General features: G+C 37.6%; 1 protein-coding gene across 2 annotated transcripts in view; it reads right to left on the minus strand.

Moving 5' to 3' along the window:
- Positions 1 to 18922, minus strand: part of CORIN (corin, serine peptidase) — a 144298-nt gene that overhangs the window by 45300 nt on the left and 80076 nt on the right. For both annotated transcript variants that reach the window (XM_061472008.1, XM_061471999.1), the window contains exons 7-11: positions 14334 to 14441; positions 12038 to 12148; positions 11103 to 11219; positions 8895 to 8993; positions 2900 to 3131 (exon numbers count right to left, since the gene is read on the minus strand). In XM_061472008.1, coding sequence (XP_061327992.1) covers positions 2900 to 3131; positions 8895 to 8993; positions 11103 to 11219; positions 12038 to 12148; positions 14334 to 14441 — 667 coding nt within the window. The remainder of the gene's footprint in view (positions 1 to 2899; positions 3132 to 8894; positions 8994 to 11102; positions 11220 to 12037; positions 12149 to 14333; positions 14442 to 18922) is intronic.

Below are 18922 nucleotides of genomic sequence, written 5' to 3' on the forward strand. Positions count from 1 at the left end.
GCAGTGTGGTTGGAGCACTTGTCAGTGAAAATCAAACACAGAAAAGCCACTGACTACCTTGGTCTTTTCCACGTCCATGGTCTCTTGTTTCCTTACAGAGGGGGTCCACATTTTCCCTAGTCTTCCTTTTATCCCCAATGTACCTACAGAAGTTTTTCTTGTTGCCCTTAATGCCCCTAGCCAGATTTAGTTCTATTTATTATACTGCTTTCTTAAAGAAAAAGAAAGAAAAAAATTCAAACAAGCAAGCCTGAAAGAATTTACACAAACCACTCTGTAACTTTGCATATATAAAATATTCTAACCTTCCTGTTAGGTCCCTATGCAAGAATTAAACAATATCTGGGTAAATTTCCCTGTCACTTATTCTTAACTTACATTAAGAACCATATAGCTAAAGTAATTGTCCTGGGTTCAGCAGTGGCAGTCATTTTTCTCCTTTTTAGAAGCTGGTGCAGTGCTGTGGTTTTGACTTTCAGCCTGGGAACAATGCTGATAACACCGATATTTTTAGTTGCTGCTCAGTAATGTTTACTCCGACCAAGGACTTTCTGAGTCTCATGCTCTGCCAGGAAGGAGGGGAAGCTGGGAGGAAGCAGAGAAAAGACACCTGACCCAAACTAGCCAAAGAGGTATTCCATACCACAGCATGTCATGCCCAGGATGTAGAACTGGGGGCAGTTACCTGGAAGGGCTAGATTGCTGCTTGGGTCAGGTTGGGTATCGGTCAGTGGGTGGTGAGCGGCTGTATTCTCTTACCTTGTTATTTCCCTTATCATTATTATTATTGGTGGTAGCAGTAGTGGTTTGTGTTATACCTTAGTTACTGGACTGTTCTTATCTCAACCCATGGGAGTTACATTCTTTTGATTCTCCTTCCCATCCATCCAGGAGCAGGGGAAGGAAGAAGCTGGGGAGTGAGTGAGCGGCTGTGTGGTTCTGAGTCACCAGCTGAGCTTAAACCACAACAGTAATGTTATCTATTTGTCAACAATGTCACATGGTAGGAAACCTTAGGACATGTATTGCAAATTGCAATGCACTTTTCTTTCAAGACAGTAGATGTTAATTGATCAATATCATCAAGGTAGGCCCATTAAAAGATACAGAAATACAGTACAAGAAGGCTTTAGCAGCCAGTTGCTCAAAGAGCTCCACCTGCTGATCAGGTTTATTAGCTCTCCTAATCTGCAACAACTGCTGCTACCAAAATGACAAGATTTACAGAACATAGTTTCTTTTGAACATAACCCTGAAAAGTACACTCGTGTTAATTGATAAGGATGGTGGAAAAGCTAATCTGACAAGCAGAAAGTCTAAATTAGTCTGTAATTCAGAAAGATGCAGTACTCCTCTAATTTAGAAAGGTAAGTATGCATTAAAATTTCAAGTTTTGTTAATGGTATTCGGATAGGGCTTTGCATAGTTGAAGTGATATACAAATGCAAGGAACTATTACAAATGCTGATGTTCCAAATTAAATTAGTTGATTCTATGTTTAAATACCCTTTATAGCGGTACAATTCTAATCAAACTCAGAAATGGACAGTACTTTGTACAAAGCTCACAGCAACCTTCTGGACATGTTGTCCAACTGTGAGGTGGGTGGGTTGAACAACTGGTTGAAGGGCAGAACTTAAAGGGTTGTAGTGAATGGGGCTACATCTGGCTGGTAACTGGTCACCAGCAGTGTTCCTCATCGTTCTGTTTCAGGGCCAGTTCAGTTCACTGTATTTACCAATTGTCTGGACACAGGAGTTGAATGCAGCAAGTCTGCTGACGGTATCTGAGAGGTGATGTTGACACTCTTGAGGGACAAGAGGTCTTGCAGAGGGCTCTGGATAGATTGCACTAGCGGGCAGTGATTAATGAGATGAAATTTAACAAGCTAAAATGCCATATTCTGCACTTAGGACAGAGTAACATCAGCACAAGTATAAATTGTGCAAGTAGTGGGTGGAGAGCAGCCCTGGGGAAAAGATCTGGTGGTGCTGGTCAACAGCAGGCTTGATACAATTCAGAGGTGTTCCCTGGCAGCCAAGAGAGCAAACTGCACCCTGGGGTGCATCAAGCACAGTATAACCAGCCGGTCAAAAGAGGTCATTATCTCACTGTATTCAGCATTGTAGGGCCTCAACTTGAGTGATGTCTGAAGTTCTGGAACCCACAATTTAAGAAGGATGTGAGGTCTTTGAATGAGTCCAAAGGAGGGCAGCAAAGCTGGTGAAAGGGCTGGAAGGAATGTCCTATGAGGAACAGCTAAGGACTCTGGGCTTGTCTAGTTTGGAGAAAAGAAGGCTGAAGAGCAACCTCATCGCTGTCTACAGTTTCCTGAGGAGAGGAAGCAGAGAGGGAGGTGCTTACCTCTTCTCCCTGGTATCCACAGACAGAACACATGGCAATGGTTCAAAGCTGAACCAGGGGAGGTTTTCACTGGAGATTAGGAAGCATTTCTTGACAGAGAGGGTTGTCAAACACTGGAACAGGCTTCCTAGAGAGGCAGTTGATGCCCAAGGCCTGTCAGTATTTAAGAGGCTTTTGGAAAATGCCCTTAATAATATGCTTTAACTTGGTGAGCCCTGAATTGGTCAGGGAATTGGACTAGATGATTACTGTAGGTCCCTTCCAAATGAAAGCATGTTTTATTCAATATATATATATTTTGAAAATTATTGAACTGCTATTCCTCTCCTTGTTTTGAGTACTTTAGAAACTAATCAAATCACTAACACACACGTATAATGAACTGAATTTAATGACCTTTTAAAATATCATTTTCTACTTTTTGCTATGGAATTGCAAACCAAAATTTCTGCATTCTGAATGGTAACAGAAAATTGGGAAAGACTAACATGATGGACAATGTCAGTCAAGAATTAAAAGAAGTATAGCATAGTACCTGCAAGGTGGGATCCGCTGATTTGTATGGGGGTCACATTTTGGTACTAAGATTGTACAGGCAAAAAACATAAGGTACTTGTAGCAGTTGGTCTGAACCAAGGCTGGGAAAAGAGAAGATTCCCAGCTGATAGAAGCTTCCTTCTGTGTCCTGTGTCCCAGGTAGTTTGGGTAATAAGTATAGTTGTAAGGCAAGTTCATACAGAGCTCCAGAGTAATTGATTCACATTGACCTTTCACAGAAAGAAAACAAAACAAAACAAAACAAAACAAAAAACAGAAACACAAATGGTGTGAGATGAAATGAAATACAGAAGAAATAATTTAACAAATTTATCAGTCAGGGGATTTCCTCAAAGGCTTGAGAAACTACAAAGTTTCAAAGCTCAAGACCCCATATAAGTAAAGAAAGGTGGGTTTGACCTCTGACTACCTAATAACCAGTTCAGAGACTTACATTCCCTTACCGACATGCATTAACTTCCTGAGTAACATCTTAACTTTAACATGGTACAATAAACCATTCTTTAAAAACAGATTTATTCTTTCCAAATTAAGTTTCTGATAATTTTCAAGTTCCTGTATCGTAAAGCAATGCACCCATAATACAACTCATACTGGCAGGGCAACTGTCAAAATTAAGAAGACTGGGATTATATGATACTTTGGGTTGGAAAAGATCTCAGGAGATCTCTAGTCCAATGTCCTGCTCAAAGCTTTGTCAGCTCTGAGGACTGATCAGGTTTCTCAAAGCTTTGTTTAGTTGGGTCTTGAAAAATCTCTAATGACAGAAACTCCACAATTTCTCTGTATAGAAAGCAGAAGGCAGGTTTTTTTATTAATTTTTTTTTGCATCCCAAGATCTGGAGGAAGAATGAGGACACTTGTGTTATGTATTGCACAAACACTGAGTATGAGACAGTCTACATGCTAATAATTAAACTCAGATAAGACATAATTGATACTAAAGTGAATGATAAGCAAGAACAACTAAATGCAACAGCTACAAGCCCATATGATCACACTGACTATAGCTATATAGTCATTCAGCTTTTAGGGAGCTCATCACAACACACATTAAACTGACCAAGTATTTTAGATTTAAAATATTGTATAGCTCTTGTATTTCTTCTCAAGCTGGCAGTCAGAAATAGTTACTTTTTAATTTTCCACCACAACAGAAAAGTTCTGATGAAAAAGTGTACTAAAAAAGTAAGACAAGAAAGTAATTTGTTACCAAAAAACTGCAAATATATTTGCCTGTTCTGAAAGCAAACGTATCTTAGCATGATTAATATTGTCTACCAGCCAGTTGTGGCAACTGTGTGATTCTATAGCTGCACCTTTGACAGGAAGAAGACCCAAGAGCCAGTTAATCAGCTGATCAGCCGAACTGTCATTCTTGGACTGGTGTTCCCTGTTATAACCTCTTTTAGTATTTACCTATAATCTGAAGATTATGAAGTTCATTTTATATACAACTTTACCTCTCTGCTAAATCCTTGCATACTGCACATACTTGTGTCATCTCAAACCATTTAGTCCCAGCTTTGGGGTATATGAGGTTCAAAGACTACAAAAATCCTCATCACACTACTGTGATTTCCTGTTCCTTTTGAACTCTTTCTTGTCCTCCCACACTTCAGTTGCCCAGATCAGTTTGGTTTTGTCTTTTGATTTTTCCCCAGTAAGCATCTTTTCTTGATGTGTACAGAATATTACATGCTCATCAGTATTTCATGATGTAACCCCAGTAAATGGACCCAAAAACACATGCAGCATTTAAGTGTTGTATAACATAACATTTGAAACTAAATGGCAGGAATGCTTATGTTTCAGTCTCTCATTTGTTATGACTCATATTTATAGGCATTTAGGTGAATTCCAGGAGATCTAGTCCACTGAAATGTCTTTGCAGGATATAAGTTTTCACTTTACATGTTTTCAATATTATTACAATTCCTTTTTTCACTGCTTTTAGAATGCTTCTATTGCATTATATGCAAAGATGTCATTGTAGGTTTGAAAATAGTAACTTTTTACTCTTAAACCCAATTCCGTACAATCCACAAGCAGAGTAACAAACAGAATATACATTCCAGGGGAACACCTGACTGAGTTCAAGTAACCCAAATGTTAGTCTTTCCTTCTGATATCTGTCCTACAGTTTTTCTTGCTGCTCCCTTATTTATAGTACATATAAGTACAAGCTAGTGAGTAGGAAACAAGGAATAAAATTTGTTCCATCTTATCCTAAAGAAAAAGGAAAAAAGGCAAAAACCAAAAAACAAACATCACACTAAAAAAAAACGAAGAAAAAGAAACCAATCCCAAAACAAAACCCAAAAAACCCTAAACAAACACACACAAAAAAAAAAAACAAAACAAAACCCCACAACCAAGAAACCAAACTCATAAACCATCAGATTATGCCTGGGTTTAATATCTTCATGTATTAACTTGCTCTACTTACTATGCAGAAGTTAGTTCCAAACATAGTAACATAAGTGAATGGGGTATTTCACAGAATTGTAGAAGGGTTGAAGTTGGAAGAGACCTCTGGAGATCATCTGGTCCAATCCCCCTTGCTTAGGCACGACCACCTAGAGCAGGTTGTGCAGAACCATGCCCAGACAGCTTCTGACTGTCTAGGGAGTCTCTACAACCTCTTCCAGACAACCTGTGTTCAATCACCCTGCCAGTAAAACAAGTGTTTCATTATATTCAGTTATCCTTATACTCCCATGTTTCAGTTTGTGCCCATTGCCTGCAGTTCTGCCACAGAGCACCAAAAAACCAAAATAGCCTCCCTCTGTTGTCTTTACACTCTCCATGCAGATATTTGTTCTGTTATACTAAATATATTATTACTGCTTTATAATGCCAGCCTAAATTGATCAGACATTATCACTCATGCAGAATATCAATTTAACCAATACTGAGAAATGTGGCCTATGCTTTGTAATTCTCCAACTAAAGTGTTATTTGGGTGAGAAAATACTTCTTTGTCAACACTGATGTTTTTCATGGGAATTCTCATGTCTCCCCAAAGATGAAATATCTCTGGTCAAAATATGAACAGCAAAAATAACATGAAAAAAGACAACATTACTTCCAGATGTTATGCAAGAAAAACCTCTCCCAAATTCTCTTGCTGTTCCATTGTGTATAAACAATTAAATATTCACTGGACCAGAATGGGAGAGAGATGATCTGCAAATCTAATTCAGATTATGTGTTACTCCTGTTGAGAACTATGGACTGTTGCCCATAATATGCCAAGGAAGTATCTTCACTAAAAAGCTCTTGGGCTTCTTATGACATGGAATAGGAACATTGTTTTAGAACTCAAATATCACACATCAAAAAAAGTTTTTCACTGTCTTGTAACATAGTGCCAGGCACTCAAACGTCTTCCAAAATTACTTCCCAATACATACAATGGGATACAAAAATTTGCATTTTTCAGAGAAGATTTTGGACAAACTGTTCTGTACCACAGTCATTCTCATACTGATTTATCCACAAGAAAGATGAGTCCAAGAAAGAAAGTACACTTTCAGCTCTCTTTTTGTGAGAGCAACTGAATTGAGTCACACTGCTCGAAAGATTGTTGCCTTTTAGATTGTAGCTGCTCATTATGAAAGGTAATTTGCTTAAGAGAGAACTGCTCTCTGAGTAGGTAAGAACAAGAGGCTGCTGTGGGTACTTATATATTTTTGTTATTTGTTGGGTAAGGCTGCTGCTGGTGTCTTTTGCCACCCAGAAGACCTGTCCTATGGTGATTACACAGCCACCAGCTGTGACTCCAATGCTGTTTCTGTCACAATATATCAGATACATTTTACATGGTCCTTACTAAGCAGTTTAGCAGTTTAAGCTCTAAGTATTTAAAAATAAATACAATTACAAAATACTGTCTTTTCTTGACCTGAGTAAATGTAAAGTTACTACCATTTTAAACATAAACCAGGGTTTAGTGTAATGCCGGTTAACTTTTGGAAGCATTATGAGTAAAACTTTGAAACAATAAATAGAAGTATGGAAGCCCCATTCCTGGGCAAACCACAACTTTGTGGCAATGTCAGTAATGCTCAAATAAAAAAGCTGATCTTCACATGGAGAAACTGAAAAGCAACACCTGTTCTTAAAGGCTCAGGATGCTAAAGCTGATGCTTCTCCTGCAGACAGGGAGATCTGAGACTAAATATCCTTCACTCCCATGAGCATTCAGCCCACAGAGGATCAATCTTATCACACCCATTTAAATTTGTGACTAGCTAAAGTGGAATTATTCACATCAGCAATTATATCTTAATCAATACTTGTGTATTCTGACCTTAAAAGATCAGGAAAATATGACTTTCAAGTCTCACCAAAGATAAGGAAAGATTACTTGAAGAACTGTTTTCTGTGGAGATGCCAGACGCCTACAGTTTGAAGGGGTTTCAGCAGGAACTGCAGATATGGTCAACAACCGAAGTAATTTGATCTGTTGTGATACCTCATGTTTTATTTCTCATTTTTTTAGTGTACATATCCCATGTATATTGCTTCCTTTTCACCAGGAGAGGGATAACCTCTCACAGGAGATAATATTGCAAGACACAGATGAGAAAATGACTGAGATAATTCAATGAAGATACCTGAGATTTCAAAAAGGAAAAAAGATACTATTTTAAATATTAAGTTTTTAATACAAGTTTTTAAAAAATAAAGTGTATTTTTGTTAGCTTTGTGTTATTTGGATGCTTTCCTTCCCATTTCATAACCCTTTCTAAATATTTCTTGGGGTTTGATATTTCTTGGTTTGGTTCACAACAGGCAAGTAAAAAACCCCAACACCTACTACTCCAATCACCTTAGAAGGCTCCTTCTCACCTGAATAGTTTGATTATGGATTAAAGGCCAGATTTACACAGGTGATGTACATGATAGGCATCTGCTGCAGACCACCTTTAACAAAAAGAGGATGTAGATGAACCTTTTCTTGAGAGCTGAGGATGCCTCCTGATTGCAGGCCTGGTACTTATGAGAATTTTATTCATGTTGACATCTGCTTGGAGAACAGCAAGCTGGTCTTAATACAGAGCCTCCTTAGAGCACAGGAGTCCATTCCAATGCAAAGCAAGTCAAGATGATTCTATGAGAAACTGCGCCATAAGACCACCTTGTCTGAATGTGATTCTCCTGACCAAGCTCAAACACAAAAAAATACACAGAAGGCATAAGAGGGGATGCAGCACTGAAGTGGAACACAGAAATTTCCCAAGCAAGAATGGAGTTAGAAAAGCCAAAGCTCAGCTAGAGTTGAAACTACTGGACAATGTAAACGGCAAGAAGGAATGCTGTTGTAAGTATACTGGCAGCAAAAGGAAACAAAAAAAGATGTGGGTCTGCTGCCCATTGTGGCAGTGGAGCTAGTTACAAGATACACAGAAAAGGCGAAGGTACTCTATGTCTTTTTAGCCTCAGTTTCCAGTGAGGAATATCACTGAAAGGCTGCTTTATATCATATATCATACAAGATGTATTGGTCAGAAGAATAAGTAGTTTTGCCAGTCTGAATATCAAAATTATTCCTTCATAAAAGGGCTAAAAGTTCTCCACACTACTAAACACCGCATCATGTTTTCTTGTATATTGAAATTAAACCAGTAGCTTCTGCTTTACACTTACACTGTGTTGTTACTTCGTGTAAACACTGAAAGTCAGTAGATGTTAAGAAGCACAACTGTAAATAGCCTTTAAGAATGTATCAAAAATTCACAGAAGGGAAAATACCTCAATGTCAAATGTTAGGATCTCTAAGTACATCAATAATAAAAAGTTATGATGGAACTTCTGTTTCAACTTTGCCCTTTTCAATATTTAATCATTACACATGTGCATTAGATAGTAAATTAAAGTATTATTTACCGCGTCCTACCCTGCATCCTCATTATACGCTAAACCACTCTAAAACAGTGACAGTGTAAAGCATGTGACCTACTTACTGCAGTTTGTCTGGCTGTTTCTCATCTCACAGAGAGAAGTTCCACAGGGATCAGGACAGGAAGTACATCTCTGGTCTCCCTCCTGACAGAGGGTTTGACCTGAGGAAAACAGAAATTTACTATTCTAATTATTTACCAGACTAATAAAAATTACTGGAGTGTAGCAATGAGAAAATGCAGAGTTTACATTACAATTAAGTATTTACTTTACATAATTAAGCACCCTACAGCATTTCAAGTGTAGCAAGAAAATGTAAGAAAGAAAAGTGTGCAGGAGTGTCCAGATGTCACTGTATACTTAAAATAAGAATTTATATCCCAGTTTCCGATTGAGAGGTATGGATCTCTGAAAGCCATTTACCATTCTGCAGCAAAAGTATGAAAAGTCATATAAATCAGATTTTGGAGGGAACAATAGGTTCTAGTTGAAAGAGAATATTTTCTGGGAATCATTCCTCAGTGCCATTCAGTTGATCTGCTTCTCATTTTATGATTGTTTTGGTGGACAATAAAAATCATCCTGGAGAAAGGTCATCAAAACTGAAGTGCCATTGTCCTTTTCTGGCTGGTTAAAACACAAACAACAATAAGAAACCCCAAAAGGCTAAGGTCCTAAAAATGGAATTCAGAGCAACTAAAACCAGCATTTCATCGAAACACTTCTGAATGTATCACCTGGGTAGTTAGTTTCGCTGACAAATCCCTGGACTTCTCTCTGTGTCACAGTGGTGATAGCTCCTTTCCAAACCATTAAATTATCTCTTCAATGTGACTTTTGCAAAAGCATTCATTTAATTTACTATTATGTACACAGAGACTGAACAGTTTGGATTACATCATCTCTTCCTCTTTAAAATGGGTTATTGCAACTACTACTTGGTGTTTGTATTGCACTATGCAATTGATTATTATTGAACATTAATCAGTCATGGCGTCCTTATATTGGAGTACAGAAGATTCTTAAGAAACATCTTGTTTCAATGATCTTGACAACAGCCTCATCCCAAAGAACTGACAGTGTAGTAATGTGGATTTACTTCCTTTCATACGTGTTATATATTGAAGCAATAGAGGTACTTTCTTTAGCTGTAACAACCGACTGTCTTATTTTAAAGGTGCAGCTGATTGCAAAATTGAACTTTAAAAATAGGGAAAACTTCTTAAATTCTAAACCTATTACAAATAATTACATTAAAATTAATTTTTTAAGTTTGCTCCAACCCCTTCTTATCCCACAGGGGAAGAGTTTCTCAACTCTTTAAAATTCCTTTTGGTGCAATGCAGATTCTTTTGATCCAAGCACAGACAATGCTGAATTTCTATAAACGCACTCTAGTCTCTCTTTTGAAGGGATCACAGAACCAGCTGTGTATTTATCTTAGAGTAGAACAGGTGTGTTCTACTCTAATAACTTTTGAATAGGTTGCCTTACTACCACTACATCTGACAACAGTAGGGTTTTCTACATAAAGTTAACTAATTTCTTTACAAATTAAATTCAAAAAAGTATGTCATTAATAATTCTCACTTTGAAGGAAAGGCTGCTATCTGAACCAACCTTACCATAAACAAGAGAATTACATGTGAAAAATATCCTCAAATATTGTGAAACCTTCACAACATCACATTTCTTTCCGAATGTCAAAATGTACCACAGGACACAAGTCTTTGGGGAAACATGTTCTGGGACTCAAAAAACTGCCTGGTTTCCTTTTCTTTCATATAAACCATCATGAGCCAGCTATTAAGTAGCTGTGAAAACTTACATTTTCATACATTTTTCCTTAGTAACACTAACTCATTAATTTATTTAGGAAAACATCCTTTCTCTGATTCCCAAGTACTGAAGAAAAAATAATTTTCATGAGAAAATTCCTTCTCAAATGGCACCAGTCCCTCTGATAGTAGCTTCTAATTGCTGCAGACAGTGTGAATATATATCAATTTATTTTAAGTAACAGCACATCATGTCAGATAACCAAAACCTATACTAAATATCACCTCCATTTCCTTAACTTTTTATATTTTTAAGGACTAATAAAGCTCTGCTTACAAATTTCTCTGTGAAAGCAGACACCAGAGAACATTAGCAAGTGTTATTTGAAAGGGAATGAAAGTAAATGCCAGACAGCTTTAGCTAAAGACGCTTTAGAACAAAGCAGTCAATGGCAGGCTCAGTAAGAACAGTAAAATGGGGGATACCCTTACTTTCACTGCAGTTTTCTTCATCACTTCCATCTTTACAGTCATTATCTCCATCACACTGGAATGCACTAGGAATGCACTGCCCATTTCTGCACTCCACCAGACCCTGACTGTGACACGCTAGAGAGAAAAAAACGATGATACACTGGTTAACTTAGATTAATGAAGGTCTTAGTTATTTTTGAACGCTATCCTGAAGTTATTTCAGGAGGAGCTAATACCACTGCTTAGCACTGAAAGTCACTAGAAGACATTTTTCATCATTTTAAAAAAAAAAAAAGCATCATTTTTACTCAACTAAAAATTGTCATGTTTTCTTTGCCCCCTTACTTACATTCTTTAATTCAGAATGCATTCTTAGGTTTCAGGGAAAATTCTAGGATAGTGGTTGTGAGGTCAAGCACTGAATGGCAGCAAGAATCAAAGCCATATAAGTGTATCTCTTATGACAACTTTAATCACATTAAAACATATGCTAGTTCCCCAAGGCTTGATTTTGAAACCTTGGTAATATACTAGGGTAGTTGTTTTGCAGATATATACCATTATCATCAGAGAAGAGAGAAGTCCAGACTCTGACAAGCTTTGATAGGTTGCATACAGACACATGAGAAAGCTGTCACAAACTCAGAATGCATACAGTTTAGAGATTATATACGTTCATTCATTATTGTTTAAGGGGAACATCACAATTAACAAAAAGGTAATTCTGTAATTAAGCTGAAACACAAGGCAGTGCTGGGAGATCTCAACAATGGCAACAAGTGTTTAATCTGCTGCAGTCGTCTTCCAGTAGGGACGTTTATAAAGTGCAAATTTTACAAATCAAGTAAACTTGTAGTTTTGCCTTACAAGTAGTAAGTAAATATACTACTTATCTTACATTATTTTCATTTTTAAAGAAATAAAAAACTGATTTAGAAATTAAAGGAACTTACAGCAATTGATTTCATCTGATTTGTCTATACAATCATGGTCACCATCACATACCCAATCAGCAGTTATACATCTCCCATCTCCACACTGATGATGTGTCACTGGATTACAATCTAATTAAAATTCAAATGTGAGGACAAAAAAAAAAAAAAAAGGATGATAAATTACAATTTGTGTATTTTGTGATTTTGATCAACTGTCCTATGCCTATAAGCTAATCATTCTTACCAATGAGCCGTTTTGAAGTTGTAATATACAATAAGAGATTTTTCTGTTCCTGGAGATTTTTTTGGCAGATTTTAGTTAAATATGTTCTGAATTCTATTGCATATATAGATATTGATGCACTTACTCCTTCTCTCAGGTGCACAGTTGTTTCAATTTGCAAATAAACACATTTCTAACATTTGTTGAGCAGATTAAAAGATCTTCTTTATTCCCATAATGAAATGCCTTTCAGTTAGCCAACATTTCCAGTTGCCATCAGGGAAAACCATTTCCTACATTTATGTTTTTACTATGAAGTAAAAAATAATGTTTCATTTGCCATTTTTGGTGCTTAATCATAAACCTATTTTGCATACACTCAGAATTTTTCATTAGAATGATCTACAAGGAAACTATTCCAATCTTCATCTTACTTTGCCTACCCAAGTGCTTCCACAAATAAATAAATGCATTCTTTTGACCAGTCTGATTTTACACCAAAATAAATACAGAGTGTAGACAGTCTGATATGAGACCCACTTATAACCTGTACAAAAAGTTAGATCTTAAATTTTCTATATAAAAAAAAAACCAAACTATCTCAAGATAATGATGGTAGGAGTTAGATAAACATTCAGAAAAATCTTGAATCAAAGATGGTTTCTGAAAAACAAACAAACAAAAACCAACCAACCAACCAAAAAGGAACAACCAGAACTGACAAAAAGTAGTGAAAGATTTTGGAGTCTTAGAGTATGTTTAATTTGGAGAAGAAACATTAAAAAAAACTATCAGAAAAAATGTGCACTGATTTTCAGTTTTGAAATTTCCTGGGATTTTCCTTAGAAAAGCAAAAGAAAAAAAAGTGAGATACAATATTTTAAAATTTTAACACCCATTTTAGAGCACTTCATTTGTCTTAGGTGTAGCACCAGGAGAAAAAGTTAAAAAAACTAAGGCTTTCAAAGTTTTGTAATATTTACATGTGCTAATTATTCTTTTTTTTTATGGCAAAACTCCATCTTTTCCCTATGAAATTCAAGTGTAGGTAGAAAGACATATAAGAAGGCAGAACATACTAAGCTGATTGAAAGCAGAATTTGAAAGAAACATAATTTGATCATCAAAATATGCCAGTTCACTCTGAAGCTTATATAAAAACAGTTCAGCTACAAAGCAATTGCCATATAACCAGTGTGTAAGCTCTTATGGTTTCCTTTAATCTCAGTTAAATTCAGCCATGCGTCCTGGGTTCAGCAGTAGCAGTCATTTTTCTCCTTCTTGGTAGCTGGTGCAGTGCTGTGTTTTGACTTTCAGCTCGGGAACAGAGCTGATAACAATGATGTTTTGGTTTGGCCAAAGACTTTGTGAGCCTCATGCTCTGCCAGGGAGGAGGGGAAGCCGGGAGGAAGCAGAGACAGGACACCTGACCCAAACTGACCAAAGAGCTATTCCATACCACAGCACGTCATGCCCAGGATGTAACGGGGAGTTAGCTGGAAGGGCTGGGAGACTGCAGGGTTGGAGGAGGTATGGGTCAGTGCTTGGTCGGGCTGGGGGGGCAAGTTATCGGTCAGCTGGTGCTGAGGTGTTGTATTCTCTTCCCTTGTTATTTCCTTTATCATTGTTATTATTGGTAGTAGCAGTAGTGATTTGTGTTATACCTTAGTTACTAAACTGTTCTTATCTCAACCCGTGGGAGTTGCATTCTTTTTGACTCTCCTCTCCATCCCTCTGGGAGTAGGGGAAGGGCAAGAAGGGGGGGGAAGTGAGTGAACAAGTTACATGACTGGGTTTAAACCACGACACCATGTTAGCAAGAAAGCAAACATAACATCTTGAATTAGTTTAAAACAAATTATGAATCACAGTATTTCTTCAAAGTACCACTACCTTCAAAATTTTGACTGACTCAGAGCTCTCCTTTAAATCTTTACAAATGGCACATAAAATCTGTGAGCTGTTTTTACTTTGCCTGAAGAGAATAACAGCAGGTTATATTACTCTTTCAATAGTTTAAGGAAAAAGATTCCTGATTTAGGTAGTACTGGTATGTTAAAGACTTCAGAAAAGCATAAAACTTTCACTTACCACAGTTCTGTTCATCACTAAGGTCTCCACAGTCATCATATCCATCACAAACAAACGTATAATTTAGGCATTTTCCTGTGTCACAGCGAAATACATCATCACTGCAGTCTACAAAACAAATTTTTGTAAAATGTTAACATGACTTTGGAACATTCATATGAGCTATGAATGTATTGATTAAATCTAAATTAGCTAAAGGTCCACCCCAATTTACAGGTATGCATTAATACCCAATGTGTTTCAGTTTATTAGAATCTAATATGGAAGAACAAGAAAGATGAAAAGCAGTTTTTAGACATTTTTATTACCAATTGCTTTTTTGATCAATGCCATAAGGAGAAAGCTCTCCGTTTACACATATGGACCAAAATGTTTAATTATACTTATACACATACAGCTCTTGAGTAAGGTTGTGGGTTTCATCAGTTAGATTACTAGGACAGACTTGAGAACCTGATGTAGATATTAGGTACAGCTGAAGCTTCTATCAGCAAAATCAAGATCCCCAGACCATGCTTTTTAGCCTACCTTTGATCTTGCAATGGTTTTGAATGAGTTTTATGCCTTATGCAGAATTTGGCCTAATGCTGTCTGATCAAAGAATTCTTTGGACTGTCAGCCCTAGGTGGGTTTAGCCTTTCTTTCCATGGCTGAGTCCTTCAGTAAAGCCCAGATAATATTCTCTGAGAATATCCAGAATGTTTGATAGAAACATGGAATCTAACTTGCAGTAGTTAAGAAATGGGGGAGAAGAGAAAACAAGGTTGGCAGTGTCTGGTCCCATTAGTAATAACTTTTTAACTCTAGGCTTTTTCTTCACATATGGCTTTTCCAGGGAGAATACCAGGATACAGAACAGGTATCTGGACCACCCCTTCTTCCTTTTGAAGCTATGCCAGTGGAACCAAGGAAGTTCTTTGTGCCCTTTCTTACTGGGATAATTGAGCATTTTAAATGAGCTCTTTCCTGGAAAATATACAGAGAGAGATCCAAGAGCAGGCAGTGGAACAAGGCACAAGTCTTTCCCCTCAGCTGAGATGCTCTACCACTAAACAACAGAATCATGTTACTGTTTGCTTTTCTCCTGTTGGCATGTGACTCCTGTGCTCAAGATTGCACAGTGGTCCCACTTTGAAAGATGGATGTCCTTCTAAGTATATTACACATTGTAAGGGGCAGCATTCTCTCAGAAGGTGCAGTGGGGTTTCTATCCCTCCAGATCAATGTCAGCTAAGTGTTCCACCTCCTAGGTGAGTGCTCTAAGTTTTGCAAGGTTTTACCACCCTCAGTTCTAGAACTTGAACACGAATCACTTCATCCACTCCCCCACAGAAGCATTTGTACTTTCTACAAGTTTCACATCATCTTAGAAAGTACAAACAAAATTTACAGCACAATGCAAAGGACAATGTTTCAGGGCATAACGTAAAATAATATGGCTAAACCATGAGCTTTGTAGTCAATAGTTAATTTAACTTTACAAGAACAAAAGGCATAGAACAGTAAATACCAAATACCCCAAACTAAATGAAAATGTTTAAGTTCTAGTTTCAGAACAGAACACTTTCAGCAGAAAAACAGCCTGCTGAAAGCAAAATTCTAAGTATTACTTGTTTTGAGTTTGCAATGGCATGAAGTACTCTGGCAATATTTATCCTTACCAATCAGTTTGTAACTGACAATTTCTGTGTTTGTATTGCTGCTCATGCAAATGAAAAAAAAAGCTGTCTTTTTCTATGTTGTTTCCTCTGGGTAAGTTTATTGTTTTATTTCTATCCATACCCTCATTCCTGTTTACATTCATTCCTATGTAGCTGCACAGTGTCCTTTAGGGTATAGCAGCTGTCCTGCCCACATTGACAGGGTAAACAAAAAGAATATGAATTTTCTTGCAAGGAAATAAGATTCACTTGATGAAAATCTAACAGTCTTGACATACATTATCCTTCAAGATATTGGCAATAATATATTGGATGGGGTAGCTAGTTACTTCTATCAGAATAAGATGGGCACATTGCAGCTGCCATTTGCAAAAGACAATGACGGTAGAAGTTCAGTTTTCATGCAATTAAATACTAATTCCTATTGTATACTCCACAAAACACAAATAAACCCTGGTCAAACCTTTGCATTCTGCAATCCTTCTGTCTCTACTCACGCATACCCTGTTTTCACCACTTCACTATTGCATCATATTGTCCTTCTGACCATGAATCACCTCAGCTGAACACTCAAGATTTTACATTAAAAGATATAGGGATTTTAAATTTTAAAGCTGTATATTTAAAGACATATGTGCAGACTCAATGTACATTTTGTGCCACTTCAAGGAGTAAATAAGACCTTAATTCAACAAGATGTTCTACCCCAGGGTATGGCATGCAGTGGCCCATGTGTGTAAACAGTTTCATTTGTATTTTATTACCAAAATGGTCTTCATCTTGTTTACCCTCAGTGAAAGAGAAGTATGATTGAGAAAGTCATAAAGGAAGGAAAAGGAAGCAAGTGTATGTATTAAGAAAGTATGCGTCTAAGTGCAGCCAGAAGGCTGTAAGAGAGCCTGTTGCATTTGGTACATTACATATAAAAACTTGTTCATCAGGATCCTTCTGACAGACCCAAGTTTTGGCACTGATAAGTTATGCATTTGTAGATCTTTGTTACAGCTTCTTTCCTGTTCAGATTCCTATGTGATAGCTGGCTGAGCTGAATTCCAATTCTTCAGCTGGCAACCTACATTGCACGAAGTCACAGACTAAATGATAAAGGAAACATGGTGAAATCCTAAATACCGGTTTTAGGCTGCAGCTGTGAAAGTAGTGACACAGCTAAGTAAATTAAACTATATGTTCAAAAAGAGGCATGGATTTTTCTAAAGCCTAACTATTGCCTGCATACTTATTATGGCCCATCAAAGGGAAGAAGAGAAAAATGCAAGTCAAGAGCCAGGAAAAAAAAAAGACTGGTGATTGGTTTCTTGATGCAGAATCCTGAAAGGAGATTCTAGCAAGAATTATTAATAGATATGAAAAACATTAAAAACAGAGACTTCTACACTTCATAACGCATATAATTTTCAACATTAAAACTAAGGAGGCGCAGCTGTAAGATTCACTTATGTAACTTTAGACATCTACATCATTTGGTTTATAAAGCACACAGGCCATCTAAATTATCTGCTTCAAATCAGACAAATCATGCATCAGAAGTGTCTGCTTCCCTTGACTGACTTTCCATACAGCTAGTTTAGACATTTAGCTCAGATAAAGTCACCTGTAAAGGGACAGACGACTCTGACCCTAATGTATGCCATAACTAAAACCCAAGGACATCTCTCCAATATAGCAATATCTAAAACAAATATAAGAAGTCCTGTATTTTGGGACTGCAGATGCGGGAAGCTTTGACAGGAACCTGGACATCCCAGCAGGATGCCTCTGGATACATTTACTTTTTTTTGATCTCGAATTATGAACCAAACCTGATTGAGTAGTGCCTTCAAGACCAATGATACTGAGGTGAATGGGCTTCATCTCTTGTCACCTCATCCTGTTGTCTTAGGAGATAAGCACAGCATTGCACCCACCAGGTTATGGAATTGACACTGAAGCAGCAGACAAAGCAAGCTCCTCTGCTATTACTTCAGATGTCTTTTTGTAACAAAAACAGGGGAAGAAACTTGGAGATGGATAAAAAAATATTAACCTTAGTATTAAATAAATAGGAAAGGAAATATATGTGTGCACGAAGGTGTCAGAAGCAGAAGCAGAACAGGATTTAAAGGTGTGCTATATGTTACTTGCTACAGAACACTGGAAGTGCAATTTCATTTAAATAATCATGCAGCAAGAAGATGAATAACAACCTGACACAAGATAAAGCAACAAGAATCCAAATAGAATCATTTAGGTTGGAAAAGACCCTTAAAATCATCGAGTACAACCGTCAACCCAGCACTGCTAAGTGCACCACTAAATCACATCCCTAAGCACCACATTCATATGTCTTATAAATACTCCCAGGTATGGTGACACAACCACTTCCCTGGGCAGCCTGTTCCAATTCTTGAAAACCCTTTTGGTGAAGAAATCTTTCCTAATATCCAATCTAAACGTCCCCTGGCACAACTTGAGGCTGTTTCCTCGTCTTGGATTGCTACTTGGGAGAAAAGACCAACCCCACCTCAGTACAACCTCCTGTCAGGTAGCTGCAGAGAGCAGTGAGGTCCCCCTGAGCTTTCCCTTCTCCAGACTAAACACTCCCAGTTCCCTCGGCCATTCCACATCAGACTTGTGTTCCAGACCCTTCACCAGCTTTGTTGCCCTTTTCTGGATCCACTCCAGCATCTCAATGTCTCTCTTGTAGTGAGGAGCCCAGAACTGAACACAGGATTTGAGGTGCAACCTCACCTGTGCCAAGTACAGGGGGATGATCACTGCCCTGGCCCTGCTGGCTATGCTATAGCTGATACAGGCCAGGATGCTGTTTCCCTTTTTGGCTGCCTGGGCACAAGCTGGCTCATGTTCAGCAGCTGCTGAGCAATACCCCCAGGTCCTTTTCTGCGGGGCAGTTTTCCCCAGCCTGTAACA

The sequence above is a fragment of the Pezoporus flaviventris genome, unplaced genomic scaffold, assembly GCF_033815535.1.
Source record: "Pezoporus flaviventris isolate CSIRO_AGI_PZ_B2104156 unplaced genomic scaffold, CSIRO_AGI_Pfla_v1 ptg000002l, whole genome shotgun sequence".
NCBI lineage: Eukaryota > Metazoa > Chordata > Aves > Psittaciformes > Psittacidae > Pezoporus > Pezoporus flaviventris.